Source organism: Hibiscus syriacus, unplaced genomic scaffold, assembly GCF_006381635.1.
Source record: "Hibiscus syriacus cultivar Baekdansim isolate YM2019G1 unplaced genomic scaffold, ASM638163v2 tig00116951_pilon, whole genome shotgun sequence".
NCBI lineage: Eukaryota > Viridiplantae > Streptophyta > Magnoliopsida > Malvales > Malvaceae > Hibiscus > Hibiscus syriacus.
In genome coordinates, this window is record NW_024063482.1 from 2,409,169 (window position 1) to 2,430,042 (window position 20,874).

A 20,874-nucleotide genomic window follows, 5' to 3' on the forward strand; every position below is an offset into this window, starting at 1 on the left:
TATTACTGGTGTTTTTACTCAAATATCATCTAATAAAAAATATTTATTATTTTCACATTAAAAAATGATTGTTTTCAGAATTAATACAATCAAATCTTCATTCCTTTTTATTTTAATTTTAGGTTTTTTAAATTAAATTGTTAATAATATTAATATTTATATATTGCTTTTTAAAAAAACATAATATAAGGCCTTATGTATTTAATATTCAGGTTTGAACTCAAGTTTGAACTTCAATCAAGTTAAGAATAAGAATATTTTGAGTTCAAGTTTTTTTTTAGCTTGAGTCGAGCTTTCATATTTTATTTTGATTAGAGTTTAAAAGTTTTAAGTTCACGAGCTTTCAGGTTGAGTTGAATTTTAATTTTTTATTTCGAGTTCGAGTCGAGATTGAAAATTTTATGCTCGTAAATTTCGAGTCAAATTGAACTCAATTTTATATCTTTTAGGTTGAATCAAATCAAACTCGACTCAACTTATTATAATCCTAATAGAAAGCAACAAAGGAAGAAAACATATTAAGAAAAAAAGGAAAATTGAAATCTTATTCTAAATTACTTTGGGTATGCAAAACTACAAAAGGACTTTAATTAATATTAAAGTTTAGAGGTTAAAATAAAACTTAAATTATTTCACTAATGTGTTATATCATCAAAGATCAAAATTTAAGAAAACAATATAAATAATTAAAACTTAAGTTTTTCGATTTTGATGAATCAAAATTACAAATATAAAACGTACCAGTACCGTTTTGGCAGTTTACCCTTAAAATTGTTAAATATTTATAGTGTGAGCCGGAATGTGCAATTTCTTACTATGTCATTGTAATTGTTTCCTCAATCCGATATTGCAATTTCAATCTCTGCGCTATGCCATGCGCCATGGAAGAACCATCGTTTCTTCACTCTCCTCTCCTCTCCTCAAAAACCCTTCAATCCATTTGGGCAACATCCTTCTTCTCGCATCTCTCACTAAAACCCTATCGGAGTCTGGAACACGAAACCTCGATCCAAACTCCATCCCCCTATCCGAGCCTCTGCTCCTCCAAATCCTCCGCAAAAATTCCCTTGAAGCCTCAAAGAAGCTCGACTTCTTTAACTGGTGTCGCTCTCTCAAGCCAAACTTCAAACACTCGGCCGTCACTTACTCCCACATTTTCCGGATCCTTTGTCGATCTGGGTTCGTCGAGGAAGTCCCTAATTTGCTCTTCTCGATGAAGGAAGATGGTGTTGTTGTTGACTCTAATACCTTCAAAGTCTTGCTTGATGCTTTTATTCAGTCCGGTAAGTTCGACACCGCCCTTGAAATTCTTGATTATATGGAAGAATTCGGTGCTTGCTTGAATGCTAGTGTTTATGATTCGGTTCTCGTGGCTTTATGTAGAAAAGGCCAACTTGGTTTGGCTTTATCTATATTTTGTAAGCTTTTAGAAGCTTCTAATGGGAATGATAATGGGGATTCCATTGTTTGTTCACTTCCTGGCTCCTTTGCAATTAACGAGTTGCTTGTTGCTCTCAGAAAAGCTGATAGGAGAGCAGAATTCAAACAAGTTTTTAATAAATTGAGAGAGAAAAAGGAGTTTGAATTAGATACATGTGGTTATAATATATGCATTCATGCTTTTGGGTGTTGGGGTGATTTGGCTGCTTCTTTGAGCCTCTTCAAAGAGATGAAATTAAAAGAAAAGAGTTTGAATTCCGGTTCATTTGGTCCTGATTTGTGTACCTATAACAGTCTCATTCACGTGCTTTGTTCGGTTGGCAAGGTGAAAGATGCTTTAGTTGTGTGGGAGGAATTAAAAGTGTCTGGTCATGAGCCGGATGAGTTTACTTACAGAATTCTTATACAAGGGTGTTCAAAATCATACAGAATCAACAATGCAATGGAAATTTTTAGTGAGATGCAGTATAATGGGTTTGCTCCTGATACGGTTGTGTATAATTCTCTTCTAAGTGGATTATTCAAGGCCCGGAAGCTGATGGAAGCATGCCAGCTATTTGAGAAAATGGTTCAGGATGGTGTAAAGGCCTCGTGTTGGACTTACAATGTTCTGATAGATGGTTTGTTTAGGAATGGCAGGGCCGAAGCTGCTTATACCCTGTTTTGTGATTTGAAGAAGAAGGGACAATTTGTTGATGGTGTCTCTTACAGCATTGTCGTGTTGCAGCTTTGTAGAGAAGGTCAGCTTGAGGAGGCACTACAATTGGTGGAAGAGATGGAAGCCAGAGGCTTTCTTGTCGATTTAGTTACTATAACATCACTCTTGGTGGGATTTTATAAGCAAGGTAGGTGGGATTGGACGGAGAGGTTGATGAAGCACATTCACGGTGGCCATCTAGTTCCAAATGTTCTCAAGTGGAAAGCCAATATGGAGACTTTAATGAAAAATCCACCTAAAAATAGAAAGGATTACACTTATCTGTTCCCATCAAGAGGGGATTTTACTGTGATGGGGAGTTATGCTGGCCAAGCAATGGGCAGTAATGTTGATTCTGAAGATTGTGATGAGAAGGATCAGGAGATGTCATTCATTGAAAGTGATCAGTGGTCATCGTCCCCATATATGGATCAATTAGCTAATCAAGCAACTGAACATTCTTCTTGGTTGTTTTCACTGAGAAGGGGGCAAAGAGTTAAAGAAAAGGGGATTGGTTATTTTGATGTTGATATGGTGAATACTTTCTTATCTATATTTTTGGCCAAGGGAAAACTGAGTTTAGCCTGCAAGTTGTTTGAAGTATTCACCGATATGGGTGTGAATCCTGTTAGTTACACATACAACTCCATTATGAGTTCATTTGTCAAGAAGGGATATATCAATGAAGCTTGGAGTGTCCTGAATGAAATGGATGAGAAAGTGTGCCCCGCAGACATAGCTACCTACAATCTTATAATTCAAGGCCTGGGGAAGACTGGAAGAGCGGACATCGCAAATTCAGTTCTAGAGAAACTAATGAAGCAGGGTGGTTATCTTGACATAGTTATGTACAACACCCTGATCAATGCACTGGGAAAGGCTGGTTACATCGATGAAGCTAGCAGACTCTTTGAACAGATGAGGTCTAGTGGGATAAACCCTGATGTTATCACTTACAATACACTTATTGAAGTTCACACCAAGGCTGGTCAGTTAAAGGACGCATACAGATTTTTGAAAATGATGTTGGATGCAGGCTGTTCACCGAATCATGTTACGGATACCATTTTGGATAATCTAGGAAAGGAAATTGAGAAACTGAGGCTGCAAAAGGCATCTATTGTGCACGATAATAACAATGGGGATGATACCTAAAGAGTTATTGAAAGGTAATTAGAAGGATAGGTAGGGAATTTCGGGCAATGGGAAAATTCTGTTCGTTCTAATTGCATGGAATTGTTGGAAGTTTCGATTTTCTTTATTTCAATTACAAACTTGGAGTTACATTGAAGTTTGTCATGTGTAATGTGACTTTCTCCATACGAATCGAAACATAAGAACAAAATTGGATTTATTCCTTGAATAAGAATGAATTGAATTGGTACAATACTCCAAAGAACCTCATTCACATGGATGAGAATTGAGGAGAAGAATGATATACGGGGAACCCAAAACTGTCTGCTTTGAATGATTAGAACAGACCACACAATACAGAAAATCCCAGCAAGACAAGCCAGACTATGTGAACCAAAAGCAGCACTTGCCCGGAACACAAAGTGCTACCTCCACTCCCAACTTCACAAAATCCTAGTTTCGCCACGCAGGTACCAGTGCATAAGGCATCTTCGCAACAGCACCAGTACATGACGCCGTTGACACCGCATACTGGCTCCGTTCTGAAGCAATTCACAGGGCGTGATGCCGGCTTAGTGAACCTTGCACAGACTTATTTGCTCTCGTCGAATCTACCGGAAGGTAATCGGAGGACCCCAAATCAACCGGGGCCAAACACACTAGCGGTAGCCAGAAACACAAGAAGAGCAGGATGGTGAAGACGGTGGCGTGAAGCACGGCATGTGGGGGTTCAATTGAAAGTATTTCCTGCAATCAAAAATTGAATCCAACCCCTACCGCCAATTGGCTTCAAACTAATGAAGATTTAAAGACGCAAGGTGGATTGAGGAGAGAGAAAAGAGGCGCGAAAGTCGTGGAATCAACGTCCACCTGAAATTTCCCCTTTTTTCACATGTGTTTTCAAACCCCTCCCTTTAAGTGTAATTTTTTGTGTCTATACTTTTGTTGTATTAATTAAGCAGTAAAAGAGATCACGTGTTTCGTATTTTTTAATGAAATGAAATATTTTAATTTTCTTTTTCTCTGAACAAATATAGACATCTTTGTAAAGTCTCCTTAATATCAATCTGCTGATAGAAATGTATATAAACATCTCGCTATTAAATATATAAAAATTAGCTGACCCTTATTCTCATATATAATGGGGTAAGAGGAGGTAGTATAGTAGGTTGCCTCTAACACCAGGTTGAGAGCATGTTCCGTGGACACCTCCGAATTATGAATTACCCACTGTGAGACTCGATCCTACGACCCCAAGGTTAATAGCCTTGTGTTCTGATATATATTATATCTAAAAAAATAATATTTTTAACATTCAGTCATAACAAGTATTGATAAAAGTTGAACCAACCTTTGAGTGTTAGAGACAATGTAAATGCATTAAAAATAAAGAGTAAAGAATAGAGAAAGGTTTTCGAAATCAGTTTTAAATTTAAAGATCAAGGAATTAGGGGCTTAATCTTTCTAACTTTAAAATGGATAAAAATCAAAATTTAATTTATTTAATTATAAATTGATAGAAATTCAAAAATATTTAAGAACGAACCGAGGGTTAATTCGATAAACTTAAACATTGATAACGTATACTTTTTTTATGTGGCTAAATAGCATACACAAAATATAAATATAACTATTAAAATCATTTAAAATTAAAAATAATAAAAAAAATATAGTAAATAATAATTATAAAAAAGAGAGTTAGTTTGGGCAGCTGGTTGAGAGAGAAATGAAAAGGGCGGTAATACTGGGCGGTTAGGTAACCGCTCCAAAGTCTGTAATTCATAAAGAACATAACCCACAGTATTATTCACTCTTAAATCTCCTTCTGCTTCCCCGATCATTAAAATGCATTACAAAAGCATTCATCATCCTGTAAAGCTTGCCTCTGTCGAAACCAAATCTTTCCATTTCCTATCTTTCGAACCCTACAAAGTAAAGAATCTTCTTTCTTTTCCTTTGATTATATAATAGGAAAGCAATTTGTTTTTTTATAAAATGCTGTTTGATTCATCCAAACACATGTTTAAGAAAGAAACCTGAGGAGGAAGAAATCTTATGTTTTTAAATGTATTAGTACGTAGTTTCTTTTATTATAATTAGGTTCTAAAAATGGTAAAAAGGCTTTTATTCTGCATGTTTTTAAGGAATCTCCAAAGACTTGAACTTGGTTTTTCTTTGGAGGACAAATAAAGTTGTTGATGTTGGGTTTTTGATCTTGTTCTTGGAGCCATTCCTTGCTCCATCCTGAGGCAATTTTATTTCATTCATTCTTCTTTGCTTCTTCTTCTTCTTCTTCTTCTTTTTGTATTATAAGATTTTATGTGGTCGGGTATAGTTTATTTTGATCTTTCTTATATTGAGATAAGGAACATTTTGATTGAAATTTTAGGTGAGAAAATTACCAGTTTTCAAGCTATTGATTTTGTTTTATTGTTTGAGCAGTCCTCAAGATAACAGAAAAGAGCAACAAACAGGAGAACTGAACAAGTGTCAAGAAAAAGGCTTGTTCTTGAGCTTTATGTTCTTTCCTTGAAGAAGAGAAATCTTTAATAGAGGGGGGGGGGGGAACAAAGAATGTTGGGTTCTTTCTCTGCTCCATCATCAAAGCCGCCACCATCCTACCAGGAAAGGGTCATGTCATCTTCCTTCTCTCATAATGCAGTGAGAATTGGGCAATGCAATAGTTCTTTTTCCAGTACTCGGATCGACATTTCTAGGAGGAAATGTGTTGCAACCAAAAGATTTTCCACTTCTGCTGTTCTGGCTGATGTTGCTAAAGGTTTCATGGTAACTTCCTTGTCTCTTGAGTGGTTTAGAGCTTATAATCTTCTAGCACTTGGAATTAGATGATTGATGAGTATAAACTTGCAATGCAGGCTTTCAGGGAGAATATTTTTCCGAAAAAAAGAGGCAGATCCTAAGACTGTTGCCTCCATCATTTTAGGGGGAGGGGCTGGAACTCGGCTCTTTCCCCTTACTGAAACAATGGCCAAACCAGCTGTAAGTTAATCTTGACATATTTTATGCAACCTTTGAGTTATTGAATATATTTTGCCTAAACACCTCTAACATTTACCGTCTCTGATGTGATGCTCCACATGGTTTGTTAGGTCCCCATTGGAGGATGTTATAGGCTGATTGATGTCCCCATGAGTAACTGCATCAATAGTGGGATTAACAAGATTTACATCCTCACCCAGTTCAATTCTCAATCCCTGAACCGCCACATTGCTCGGACATATAATCATGGCAATGGTGTGAACTTTGGGGATGGGTTCGTCGAGGTAGGTTGAACAATTCCCAAGTGGTAAGATTCATCTTCTAAACCAGATCAATGTTCCGAACTGTGGAAATGCATTATAGGGTGGTTGTCTCTTGCTCTCTGCTACATATGCTTCTAATTCGGCACCTTGTCATGCAATAGGTATTAGCTGCTACACAAACACCTGGTGAATCTGGAAACAAGTGGTTCCAGGGCACAGCTGATGCCGTAAGACAGTTCTTATGGTTGTTTGAGGTATGACAAGCTGCCCTATCTTTTTATTTCCTTCTCATTGGTCTGTGCTTTGGAAGTCGGAATAGAAATGCTATAGCATGCTTTTTCAACAATGAAAATTCTTGAGTTCACAAATTTGTGGTAACTATTGCAGGATGCTAAACTCAGACATATCAAGAACATTTTGATATTATCTGGCGATCATCTATACCGGATGGATTACATGGATTTCTTGCAGGTGAACCATAGCTGCTCACTTGATTCTTTACTTTGCAATGTTGTCTTTTCTCATTAATTCCTAGGCTTTATTAAATGTCAATCTCTATTGCAGAAGCACATTAATTCTGGTGCTGACATATCTGTTTCTTGTGTCCCTGTGGATGAAAGGTAATTAGAAACAAATATTGGGAAAAAAACAAAGAAAACAAAAGGACTGACGTAGGGTAGTCCAATAAATTGTTTACCAGTGACAGAAGAAAATGAACAAAAGATTGATAGTTTTTCAGTTTATTGTACTTGTATAAGATCATATAACACCGGTAAAATGATATTCAATACAAAGAATATGAACAAATGCCTTGTCCTGCAGTCGTGCCTCTGATTTTGGATTGGTAAAGATCAATGAAAGTGGACAGATCGAGCAATTTCTAGAGAAACCCAAGGGTGAAAGTTTGAGGTCAATGGTTGGTACTTGTCCTTTGTTCTTATGTATAGATTTTGATTTAGATCTTAATCAGGGTCGTGGTTAAGTTGTTGGAGGCCTGTGCAAATTCTTGTAAAGGGACCTTAGATCTCGAACTTATTTTTCTGAAATAATAAATGATTAATTTTATTAACTTAAAAATCTTATAGATATACTCTATTTCAGGATCCTGTGCAAATTTGAATTTGTTTTTCCCAAAAATAAATTTGTTTGTTGACGAGATTCGAATTTAAGATCAACAAAATCACAGGCTCAATGATCTAATTACTGCTATATATCTATTTTTCTTCTTCTTAATGACAACAATTTATAGATATACTCTATTTCGGGGCCTCTGTTTTTTGAGGTCCTGCACCGTTGCGCACTATGCACTCGCTCAACCACGCCCCTGATCTTAACCATTCAACTGATTCTTGATACTTCTTATTGTAACAGCAAGTCAATCCGACTGTTCTACGATTAACAGCTCAAGATTCAAGGAAAATGCCGTACATTGCATCAATGGGTATATATTTGTTCAAGACAGATGTTCTACTGAAACTACTCAGGTAATATTAGCCAAAGCAGTAAAATATATCCCATAAACTGCATCAATGTTCTGGTTTGCTTCAACCAGGAAAGATGTTCTTTCTTTTTATTATTTTTCCTTCTTTAGGTGGCATTATCCGGAAGCAAATGATTTCGGATCTGAAGTCATTCCACTGGCTATGAAATATTACAATGTTAAGGTACGCTTTCGAAAAGGTTGTCCATGATCACTGTTACTTAAATGTTGAAACTTGTCAGAGCCTCTAAGTTGCAGTTATTTGTACATGGCAGGCATATTTGTTTAAAGACTATTGGGAAGATATTGGAACTATAAAATCCTTTTTCGATGCAAATTTGGCCCTAACAGATAAGGTAGTCCTCTTCTAAACCATCCCTGCAGTTTTTCCTTATCCGATTTTACGTTTAACAAGCTGCAACTTGTCTCCATGCTTAAAGCCCCCCAAGTTTCACTTTTATGATCCTCTAAAGCCAATCTTCACCTCTCCTCGGTTTCTACCTCCATCAAGAATAGAGCAGTGCAGGGTAATAATTTCGTTTCGGATTCTAGTCTGATAAAATGGCATGACTATGATGCATGGAATGATTATGAAGTCACCCCTGCTTATTGTAGGTCGTGGACTCCATAATTTCACATGGCTGCTTCTTGAGAGAATGCAGTGTCGAACATTCCATCGTGGGGGTTCGCTCAAGATTGGAACATGGGGTGCAGCTCAAGGTAACTTCTCCATTATTCATTCATTCACTCACTATATCATATAACATCGTTCTTCTTACTACCGATTTAAAATCACGAACTTTGAGCATAATCAGCTTTAACGGAGCCAATTAGAAGCCAAACCAGAAAAATCTCGAACTTGCCTTAGATTTTATAACTATCACTGATTGTCCAGGATACATTGATGATGGGTGCTGACAATTACCAAACTGAAAAAGAAATAGAATCCTGTTTAGCAAAGGGCAATGTTCCCCTAGGCGTTGGCAGAGATACCAAAATCAAGTAAGCTAGCTTTGAACATACACATATCTTACTCGATATATGCATCAGTGTTGGAACATTTCTTGGACTGGTTTTCTTCCTGCAGGAATTGCATAATAGACACAAATGCAAGAATTGGAAAGAATGTTTTCATTGCAAACAAGGATGTAAGTACATTTAATCTATTGGATGAACATGTTTGAGTACCAAATCATGAAAAGAGAAATATAAGACTGATTTACATTGTCTGTTCTGGATGAAATGCAGAATGTGGAAGAGGCAGATAGACCATCAGAGGGATTCTACATTCGATCAGGAATTACTGTAGTGTTAAAAAATTCTGCAATTAAGGATGGAACTATGATTTAGTACCCTTTTTTTTTAATTTTTCTGCGGGTATAATTTAGATAAGTTGTTGGTGAGGTTTATCTAGTTTTAGTTTTCATGGATCGGAATGTTTATTTCATAACAAATAAATATATGATTTAGTTGTAGTTGTTGGCGAGGTTGATTTTACAATACCATAAGCAATTTTAAACAATAAATGGACAATCATATACATAATACATACCAACAAATAAGCTATTTATTTATTTATATGAATGCGAACAATATCGAATTAATGTTGCATTTTCATTTTTTTTAATTACTGTTATTTTTATAAATTATATTTCATCAAAAGAGCAATTTATATTGAAAAATACACGAATCATGATTAAACAAACAAACAAAAGTGCATAAGCAAAACCCAAAGTCATTTACATCTTTAAGCTATCATAACAAAGTTGAAGCAGCAGAAATAACAAATAAAATATTTTACAACCAATATAATCACTTTTAGAATGTATTTTCGAAGATACAATATTCTTGATAAAAGATAATAAATTTATTTCACTTAATTTGAACATAAATTGGATAGAAAAAATAATTGGAAATAGAAATGGTTGTAGAAACTGAGAAGAGATATTTTATTTAAGCTGTGGATCCCTGGACAAGAGGGGATCCGTTCTCTTTAAGTCTCTAGTTTCCTCTGTTATCGATGCTATTGCTAGAAGGGCTTGGAATGGCAGAGCTATCAATAGGTGGCTTAAAGGTCATCAATCGGTTCACTTAACTTACTTGTCTTCTATCTTGACCACTTGTTTTTGTGGTGAGATAATTGTGTGGTTATCAACCACTATGTTAGTCGACGTCGAAACCTTACATTTAAAGATAAATGATTAGAGACAATCGTATCTTAAAATTTTAAATTATTATATATTTTGATTTTTTTATATAATTTTTTATCAATAATATATTTTCACTTCTTAAAATTTTATAAATTTATTCCTCATAGCATAAAATTCTTCGTCCATCTCGATATATATTCAAGAATTCTACTGGCACGCTCCTTCAATTACAAAGCCTTTGAGCACGGAACTCCGCAGTACGAAATGTTGTAATGGTAAAAAAATATCTTTGAAGTGGTGTGTCAAAAACTTTTTTATATGAACTTTTTTGAGGTGAACTTAACACGAATTTGCACAAGTTGTAAAGAAGTTTTTGACCAGTGCATGTTGGTTTACTTGATAGCCACATAATGATTGATAACATAATATTTTGCATGTACTGTAACCGTGCATGTAAATGTTGTGAACAATTTATATGTACTATGTTGATTGTATTTATCCTGGATTGGAGTGACACGAAGACTCACGTGCATTACTCCAACAGATTATTTAAGCCGGACATTGGCAAACTTTATTCACTTTGAAGGAAGGAATGAAACTCAGAAAACCTTTTATATTTCATTGGAGGAGTATCATTATTGCAACATGCAGAGTTACAAAGCACTCATCACTTTCTTTGCTTCTTCATGAATCGACAAAAGGTTCGTCTTTATCTCCATAGAAAGCCTGCTCTCAACAAGCTGAACAGGCAACCACATCTTCGGCTTAAGATCCACCGAATATGAAAGCGTCGTCTGAAATTCTACACCGATAATGCCTTCACATTTTCCTTCATTAAACTGCATAACACATCAATTAAGTAATACAGTCATTAGCTTTTGGAATACATAACTATGCATTTACTTGTTAAAATCGCTGACGGTAACACTAGTGACAAACATCATATTTATCAGGCCATCAAGCCAGAAATATTTGGTCGCAACTCGCAAACTATAAGTCAAGACCTTAGAAAGAAGGGAAATTGTGAAGATGCCAGTGGGAAAGATGGCGAGAATCATTAAGTATACTTCTCAAGCCAAGCCTCCAGTTTTCTAAACATGGATTTCTTTAGACCGGCTAAATGCTGTACCATATGATTCTATAGACGCAACCCTAAAGAGAAAAAATGCACGAAAAAGCAACCGTGGACACCAACTACTGAGAACTCGAAACAAACCAGCAACATCAACTTAAAATGAGACAACAAAAATTACAAAAGTAAAACTGTAAGTGAAGTGCATTTTTTATAAGATCAACAAGTGCTAAGTGCGCCTAAAGCCAATGCAAATCCATTATATTATATGGTTTAGTCATTTGCAGCGGAGGAAATATACTTATAGCACGAACCAATGGCATAAATAAGTCTGAGGGCAGAGCATGGATCAAAATTGTCTCGATTTAGCAAGAAAAAAAGAACTCCATTCAGTTGATCTAAGGTTTCCTTTAACAATGAGATGTGATTTTATACTTCCATGAAAAACAAATTGAAAGACAATATTTAAAGGCACTGAAACAGCTTAAAACCAATTAATTCTCTACCTGTTCGACCAACCATGTTCCTTCAAAAACAATAAAGTCACCTTCAACCATCTTAAATTGAATCTCACGCTTTTTCCCAGAAGGCAAAATCTCAAGATCTTTCTCATAACAATCTATAACTCCTTTCGCATTAAATTTCAAACCCAATGGCAAGTTTTGCTGTCCAATCTATTGAACGGAATGACTACAGAGATTACATCAATAAATCATATCAATAAGTAAACGAAATGGGAGATAAATGATTTACCTGATAGAGTCGAGCAAATTTGTCTTTCTTTTCGACAACTTTGCTGACGGTAAGAGCCGGAATAACATCGGACAACTTCTCATAGTCCGTCAAAATGTTCCAAACGGTGTCGAGGCTGGCTTCAATCCCAATTTTGGACCGAATTCTACGAGAACTCCTTCCAAGTTTTGTTACCTCCACAAAGACACCATCTTCAGATAATGATTGTGTCTTGTCATCTGAAAGTACAAACCCATCATCGTCAATGTCAAAATAAACATCATCATCCTCATTTGTGTCGGAAGTGGTGGCATCGGAGTTGGAACAAAAAGGGCACGGGCTGAATTTGGAGAAAAGAAACCTGGGATAGGGAGTTGAGAGGAAAATTAAGGCGGTAGTTTTGTCGGAGGTCGGTGGGTTGAGAAGGAAGCGGGCGGAGGTGGGGAAAGGCGCGAGTGAGACGGTGGAAACAACAGTTAGTGGAATTGGATACGCGCGCATATTTTGTGTAGCTTAACTGAAATACCACAGCCCCATATTTTTCAGTGCTAGAGATTTTTCCAGGGGATTTCTTTCCATCAGCCGCTCCCTTTTAAGAACAGCAACGTCTCGAGAGGTAGAAAATGGTACTCGTGGCCCAATAGTTTTATATCGTTTGGGTTGGGGAATTGAACCCATAAACTGAATTTGGGTCAGTTTTTTTCATATTTGGATTGAAAATCATAATTGAAAAAAAAAATACTCTCAATGTTTTGTTATGCTTTTTTAGATTTTAGATTTTCATGTTTTATTTTAAAGTAAAATATCTAGTTGGATAGAAATTATTAGTCAACAGATTGTAAATGCTTGTCTATGACGTGTCAAGTCATATCTATATAAGATAATGACGTGGCACATATCATATGTACATAAGTGATAATGCAACACATGTCATGTATATATAAGTGATGACATGATAAATACTATATGTGGTGATGTGATACATGTCATGTCACTATTTTGAACCATGTGACTTGTTATGTCAACAACAAGCATTAATAATAAGTCAATTAACGATTTTCATTTAATTAAGAGAAATTTTATTTTAAAATAAAACGTTGAGGGCTAAAGTATTTCAATAAAAAGACCTATTAAAGAATAACCATTTTATCAAGCATTAGAGTTGAATTTTGACCTTATACCCTCGTCTTTTTCCAACAAAGAAATAGCTAAAGAAATAATTTTGAAGAACTGATATTCATTTCTAAAATGTACAAGATCATTAAAAGGTTTGAAACAATATGAAAGCAAGTATGAATTTGCACCTTGAGTTATGGTAGGTTTAGCAGTGCATTGGAGAGACATCGTGGAGCTTCGACTCTTGGATCTTAAATCTTAATAATGGCGAACCAAAAATTAAATTGTGATCAATTAATATCTATATTTCCTAAACGTCAACCCAATTTATAGTTGATGACATTACTTGCAAGTTCTACAATTATAATGATCCACTCCATCTTTGGAGTAATTCTCAAGGATGGTTTCCCACTCTACGACTAATCTCTACATATTCTATTTTTTATTTTAACAAATAAAATCATTTGCAACTTCTTTTAAAACAAAACAATTTAATGTGCAATTTTACTATTTTCAATAATAATTAAAATATATAGTAAAATTAAATCCATACTTATGTTTATGTTTATTGAATTATTATTATTGATAAAATATTTACGTTAGCATGATTCTATTTGAAGATTTTGTTGTACACATGAATATAACACGGTAAAAATTAATTAAAAACAACAAGGGATGGATCGTAGGGGTGTTGGTGCAGTCACACCCGTTAGAAAATTTAAATACCCTTATATTTTAGATTTTTTAGATTTTCTATTAATTATATAATTTCGTACCCCTTAAATTTTTAATATAATTTTTTAAATTTGTACTCTCTGACATAAATTTATGTGTTCGTTCCTAAAAACAATGTAATATGAAAAATAACATGACTATAACATAATAGTAAAACATAAACGTAGAGCAAACACATTTGATTAGTTGGTCAAACTGCTCATCTTATTCTCTCATATTCCTTTAGGTTATAAGTTCTATACCCACTAGAAACACTCTAATTTTTCCCCTTCACCTCCTTTCTAAGTAAAACTGAGATTATATTTAGAATTTATATAAAAATGAAAACGTATTTACATATGTCAAATTAGTAATATAAAACATAATTAAAATATAATATCCCATAATAAGTAATATAAAAATGAATATTTTTTATTAATATAGGATGAATATAAGGTAGTATTTATTTAAAGAATTTTAACCTTTTGATATTGTACGCTTATACTCTTGCATACATAGTACTCAAACTTGAAAATCTTAAGAAATAACAATAATTCTTTAACTATTGAAATTGTTTGATCGGTGCATCCATATGGTTCTTTGAATACAAATATAAGACAAAAATACAATAAATTAAAAAACTAAACTTGCCTAAAACAATATTTTTTAGTAAGATAAAGATCTCCAAAATCTTAATTGCATAATAAAATATTATTATGGTAAACACTACACAAATTATTATTATGGTTATTAGTAAGATAAAGATCTCAAAATCCTAATTGCATAATATAATATTATTAGGAAGATAATCACTACACAAATTATTGTTATAATTATTAATTTTTTTAATGTAACGTAATATTTTATTATGATTGTGATTTATCATTATATATTAAAAGTGAAAACTGGTACCAATCTTACAAAAGATGAAGACTCCAGCACATAAATCACATGTTTATTGATTAAAGCATTAGGGAAAAATATTAATTCTAGTATGACAAGCTATTGTTTTCCTAAATCATACGATTGGGATCCCTTAACTTGTTCTTCAAAAAATCATTCAATGACAACTGTGCTATTCATATATGAGCATTTTTTTTAAGGATCATAATATTAAATTTTATGATATAATCAAAACTTAAGGTTTGGGATAAGACTATTTAATATTGTGTATATATGATATATTTTTGTACGATGTTTAGTGTATTTACATGTTTAGTACCTAAACTATTATTTTTGTTTTATTTTAATACCTAAACCTTTTTTTAAAACCATACTGAACGTTTAGTTTGAGTTTCATTTTGGTACTATGTCGTTAAAAACTTAACAGTGATGTTGACGTGTCACCATAAGGTAATGTCACATCATCATTGAAAAAATACAAAAAATGTCACGCCATCGGTTCTGTTAATTTTTTAACTACGGGGTACTAAATTGAAACCTAAAGTAAACATTAGATATGACTTTAGAAGAAAAATAAAGTTTGGGCACTAAAATAGAACAAAAATAATAATTTAGATACTAAACGTATAGTTTACCCTTAATTTTTTTCACTCTTAAATTAAAAAATATAAGTATGTTTGATCTCACGTCTTTTTACATAATATATCTGTTTTGTAACCCATTCAGACCGATGCGGATAGCCCGATCCGATTTGGAGTGTCACATTAGGGCCACCGGAGCGACCCACCGAAAAAAATAGCAGAAAATTTAAAACTTTTCTTAAAACATGTAAACTCATAAAATCATTTATGAGTACAAAATAAAATTTATCAGTATTCGAAATAAAATAGATTTTCAAACTCGTATATAAAACAAAATACAATACATGCCCCCTAATCACATGTACCATACTCTGCAACAATGCCGGAAGAGTTCCCTTACTGAATTCGATAGATGCACTGGTACAATTCTTTTAACCTGCAATGGTGAGTAATAGAGTGAGCTTCGGAAAGCTCAGTAATACAGAACTACCAGATGATGCTACATGACATGCATATAAATGGAAAACCATAATTTCCTTATTGAATCAAACGTATACCAATTGCGGAATAATCTGGAGTTCCATTAGTAGTTCATCGAGTAGAAGCCATGAATCCCAGTTCATAAGAAACCTTTCATACTATCACGTTTTCATGAGGTCGAAAAGGATGTCTAGTGTGTTCCATCAGTACGATAAAACCATAATAGGTACACTAATTAAATGATAGTTCAGTAAAATCCCATAAACCATATTGTAGTGGAGCTTTTTAAACTCTTATTTTAAAACCATCTTACAAAGAGTTAACCTAAGGGAACATCTTAGGGCCTGAGAGCCTATCCAAGAAAGTTTGGGGCCATGGGGCCTACCTAAAAACACATCTTAGGGCCACAGGGCCTACCCGAGAATGATCTCAGGGCCACAGAGCCTACCTAAGAGTCACATTAGGTCCATAAACATTTTTCAGCTTGATCAGAGCTGTACTTTACAAATATGTATCTCCAAGATACAGTTTATACAATGATACAAATCCATAAGCCATCACCGTTAAGTCGGTGCATCCATAAAACAATAACCATATATTTCAGTGTACCACATGTTAAAACAATAAAACAATTTTTAAAATATAAGGAACACACTAGAGAATCCAAATATTTTTCAAATGCATTTTGAAGTTATCAATAAGGATAACATGAAGTTGGCAATTTGATCGAATTCCAGGAATAAGATCTTATTGAAGAGAATCGATTTCTAACCGATCTAATCATACATTTCAGATTGATACTTTAGAATTCCACTAAGTTTTCATGTGCATCAGGAAAGCGTTCAGGAACCTTTATACATAATAATTCTAAATTTAGATTTTCTGCAAGTGTTTCCATTACTCAAACAATCAGGGGTATTCAGGAATATACTTTGAATTCATAGGATTTCAGCCCAATTGAACCAAATGAGGTATTCAGAATCTTTTCATTCTGCGTTACTTACGTTTTCAAACATGACCGAAGTGATTTTAGATGAAAATATAGAATCGAAGATTCAAGTCAATTACAATCTATGACAATCGATCGTATTATCAAACAACTCGAGTTACACAACTCCCAAACTGATGCATGTCAATAAGCCAATTCATTATCCTTCCAGTGTATTCACTCTTTAATACCATAATGCATATCGATAGATCATCCCCATAATCATCGCTGAATAGATCTTCCAACGGTTTTTTTTTCATTTCCACGTTTCAACGATATAAGGAAATACGGACGTACTTGATTCATGGTACAACCCATAAGGACAATTCATCATGTAAGTTCAACAGTGTTTCCAAACTCATCCAATCAACTATTTAATCCTTGATCATTGAGGTTACTTAGTTCGTTTAGTAAGCAAGTCTATCCCGGTTTCTTTAGAGTTTTCCAGAATAATTGAGACGTTTATGAATTTCAAATACATGTTGTACTTCATTTCAGTTCAATTTAGTCATATACTAAAATCGTTTTGCTATTCATGATTGATTTATCTCAGGAATAGCCACTTCTTAATATCGAATGCGCTCTAGTGTTAAGCTGAACTGAGTACTTCCATAATTTTCATAAATCCAAACTTGGGGAAACGAACTAGCATTCAAGTGGTACCTATGCCATTCAAGTACTGATATAGCACTAGTATTGTTTGACCGGCTTAAATTGTGTTCCATAATCTTTAAGAGCAGTACAACATCCATGTTTATTTGAATTTCTTAAATAATCCAAGAGATTTACTTAGTCTAGGACATAAGGGTATTTTGGTCTTTTTTTATGCTCAATGATCTTCCATTCATTTCAAAGCTTGAGGATATCCATTCAGTCCTGGCTTGGTGATATTCTTTAATCATTTCCATTACAGGGGTATTATGGTTATCTCACAAATCTAGAATATTACAATCATTTCCTTCCGTCCGGTCTTATTATTTAATTCCAATTTATCATTTATGGCAATCCCTTCTAATTATTCCGACAAAATATCACCATCGATAAATTATTATTCTTCATGTACTTACTCAAATCGGAGATTTCCAGGTTAAATGCCTTCTCAGATATTACTAACGAATTATCAAAATTTTCCATTCAAAAATAAGATCTCAACAATCAAATCAGTAATTTATCGATTTAAAACAAATTCTCATGTTACTACCTCATTCAAAGTCAACTCAGACTATTTTTACCTCTCAAGGGCATTTTCGTAATTTCTTAACCATATAATTTCGGTATTAACTCTTAACGAAAATAATTATACTTTAGAGATCCAATCATTAATTGCTTTCCTGAACATTCTTTGATCTCGAAATGATTCCTTAACAGACTTTTAGTATCTTACATAAAACCTATTGGGTTAAAATCCGGTTATCCAAATTTTCTAAGCAAACTAGCATTTCTTTTGCACATCTTTAGTTTTCTCAGATCAATATATCCTTTCAAAGTTATTAGTCAACTTCCAAGGACAATTCTTGTCATCTTACAACATAAGGATATTTTCGTAATTTTACCCTACCGGAATATTCTCATAATTTCCCATCCAAGTACCTTTGATGAAATAATTTATATGCTACAAATCCATGATAACACATTTATCACTAATCACATAACTCATAATTTAATTCTAACAATCCATCCATTTCTTATATCAGTCATCTGAGCCATATTCATTTACCGAATTTTTACTATATTCGAATCGTGTGTAGAACTTCATTAATTACACATATGAGACCAAACATTTACATTCATGCATTTACCAATACCAACATGTTCCATAAAGCATGAAAATGTAGTAATGTATTACCTCAATTTCCGTGTCATACTGATCGACCATATAAATTCTATTCGAACACCCTCGATCTTTGATTCAACTTCTAATAATTCCTCAAATACATAATAATAGAAATTTCATAAAAAAACGAGACTTAATTCTGAAAAACGGATCGAATCATGTGATAAATAAGTGAAAAATAGCTTACTAGGTTCGAATTTGACGAAACAGACTTCATATTCGGATTCAGGACGTCGAAAAACATAAAATATGACTTTTCAAAAATTTTAACTTTCGAGCTTCCAATTCTTTCTCTCACGATCCCACACCATCTAAAATTTGAATTTGAATCCAAATAAATTTTCGTCGCCATAAAAATAACTTATTATAAATCCTTTCTATAATAGAGAGACATAAATGAAAAAATTAAAAACTCAAAGGCCAATTTAATACTTAGCTACCAAGGTAAGTGACCAAAATAAATCTTATTCAAACCATTAGACAACATTAATAACTATATAGAACTAGAAGACAAGGTTGAATTCTCACCAAACTTGGTTGACCCATATTGTGATTTACCCTTCATCCTTTATTAACTTTTCACCAAAACCCACGTGATTTTTCATATTGAAATCATAACCCCTTTTTCCTTTGTCTTCAGATCACATTCCTTTTTGTTTTCCCTTAATTTTTGAATTTCCAAGAATCTCCTGGATCTCGTTTTGTCTCTCTTAAAAGGCAATACAACCTATCCTTTCTTGGGTTTTGACGGGACAGTAATAGTAGCCGTAACAGAGCCACCGTTAGCAGCTCCATCATCTTCCTCCGCAGCCTCAACCACCTCGGTTTGCTTGTTGGTAACCATGACCACCACAGAACTTAGAGTTGTTTCTTCTTCTCTTATAGCCCGATAAGATTGAACCCTTTTTGTTACTTAGAAGATTTAGTACGCATATACTTCTCATCTGCCTCCAATATTTACCGTAACGTGCGGACACGACGTCTTTGTAGTCGTATAGAAGTATATGTAAGAAGTTGCGTTTGGTCTGTTTACGAATGTGAGATCATGAGTTTTGGTGATCTCACGGACAGCTTCGGCGGAGGACACGACGAGTACGGGGACATTGCCGAAGTGGAGCGACATGAGAGGGTCGAATCGTCGAGATAAGACAGAGTGAGCGATGAGGTAGCGACCGTTGTTGTAGAGATTTCCGATGATAGGCAGTTTCGACGGCGACGGCGATAAAATTAGTTTTCTTTTGCCAGTTGGATGAATCAAGACGATGAAGATGATGACCAAAAATGAGAAGAACAAGCGACATGAATTCTACAAGATTTCATGTTGCTGTAAAGATTGCAGAAAAGTTGGCATGTCCAGTACCATTACACCAATTATTGTATATAATGGAGTTTTTAGAACAGACCAAATGTTCCCAGATTTAAAAATGAATATTATAAAAAAAATCTCATCAATTTGTGGTTCCAAACATTTTGAATAAAATAATAAATTCACATTAATGATGGATAGAATTCACGTGAATTCAAGAATAAACTAAACCCAAAGAAGGCAAAATTATACTTAAAGTCCTCAATCCTTTTTAAAATTATTTGTTAACCCAACATTTTAATCAAACTACTTCTATAAATATCATATGAAATTTTAACCCTAAATTGGGGTGTGACAGTTTTAATTTGATTTAATATGTAAATATATATTTATCTATAAGGATAGATATATGATTTTATGTTATGAAACATAATTATAAAAATTTAAGGGTAAAAAATGATTATTAATAAAAATGTTATGAAAATTCTTAAAGTATAGGAGAAGTTAAAAATTTGGACGACCACCCACGAAACCCATATTATTTTAAAATATATATCCTTCTTCTATTCATTTTTAGAATATTTAGGGGCGAACTGCCGTGAAACCCCCAAAATTTTGAGAAATTTACATTAAGTTCTTTATAATTTTGAATAATTCAATTAAATTTTTATCGTAAAAAACTTTTAATATTTTTAAATAACGTTTTCAAAATTTTAAATATTCTCACTAAATCTTTTTATGTTTTTGAATTGAAAAAATAACTTCAGTGACCGAAAATGCCTTATAATATACGATTTTAATCAATTTTTTTTGGATTTGCGAAAATGACCAACAAATTTGCAACACGAATTCCAATTTCGCAAATCAATTTCCAAATTCGCAACACAGAAGTCAAATTCGCAAAGCGCGTTTATTTTCGCAACGCGTTACGAATTTGAAAACCGCGTTACGAATTTGAAAATCGCGTTGTGAATTTGAAAATCG

General features: G+C 33.8%; 2 protein-coding genes and 1 pseudogene across 2 annotated transcripts; 2 read left to right on the forward strand and 1 right to left on the reverse strand.

The window, feature by feature from the left end:
- Positions 1 to 819: 819 nt before the first annotated feature.
- Positions 820 to 4,140, forward strand: LOC120188744 (pentatricopeptide repeat-containing protein At4g01570-like). The gene has a single exon (XM_039192142.1). It carries the CDS (start codon positions 875 to 877, stop codon positions 3,290 to 3,292), a length of 2,418 nt encoding a protein of 805 aa, XP_039048073.1. The 5' UTR covers positions 820 to 874; the 3' UTR covers positions 3,293 to 4,140.
- A 1,705-nt stretch (positions 4,141 to 5,845) lies between these two features.
- LOC120188745 lies at positions 5,846 to 9,392 on the forward strand (annotated as a pseudogene).
- A 1,364-nt stretch (positions 9,393 to 10,756) lies between these two features.
- Positions 10,757 to 12,554, reverse strand: LOC120188746. Its single transcript, XM_039192143.1, has 3 exons — positions 11,990 to 12,554; positions 11,743 to 11,910; positions 10,757 to 11,003 (listed from the first exon to the last, which is right to left on the reverse strand). The coding sequence occupies exons 1-3, from the start codon at positions 12,467 to 12,469 to the stop codon at positions 10,818 to 10,820; spliced, it is 834 nt and encodes a 277-aa protein (XP_039048074.1). The 5' UTR covers positions 12,470 to 12,554; the 3' UTR covers positions 10,757 to 10,817.
- Between the last annotated feature and the right edge of the window lie 8,320 nt (positions 12,555 to 20,874).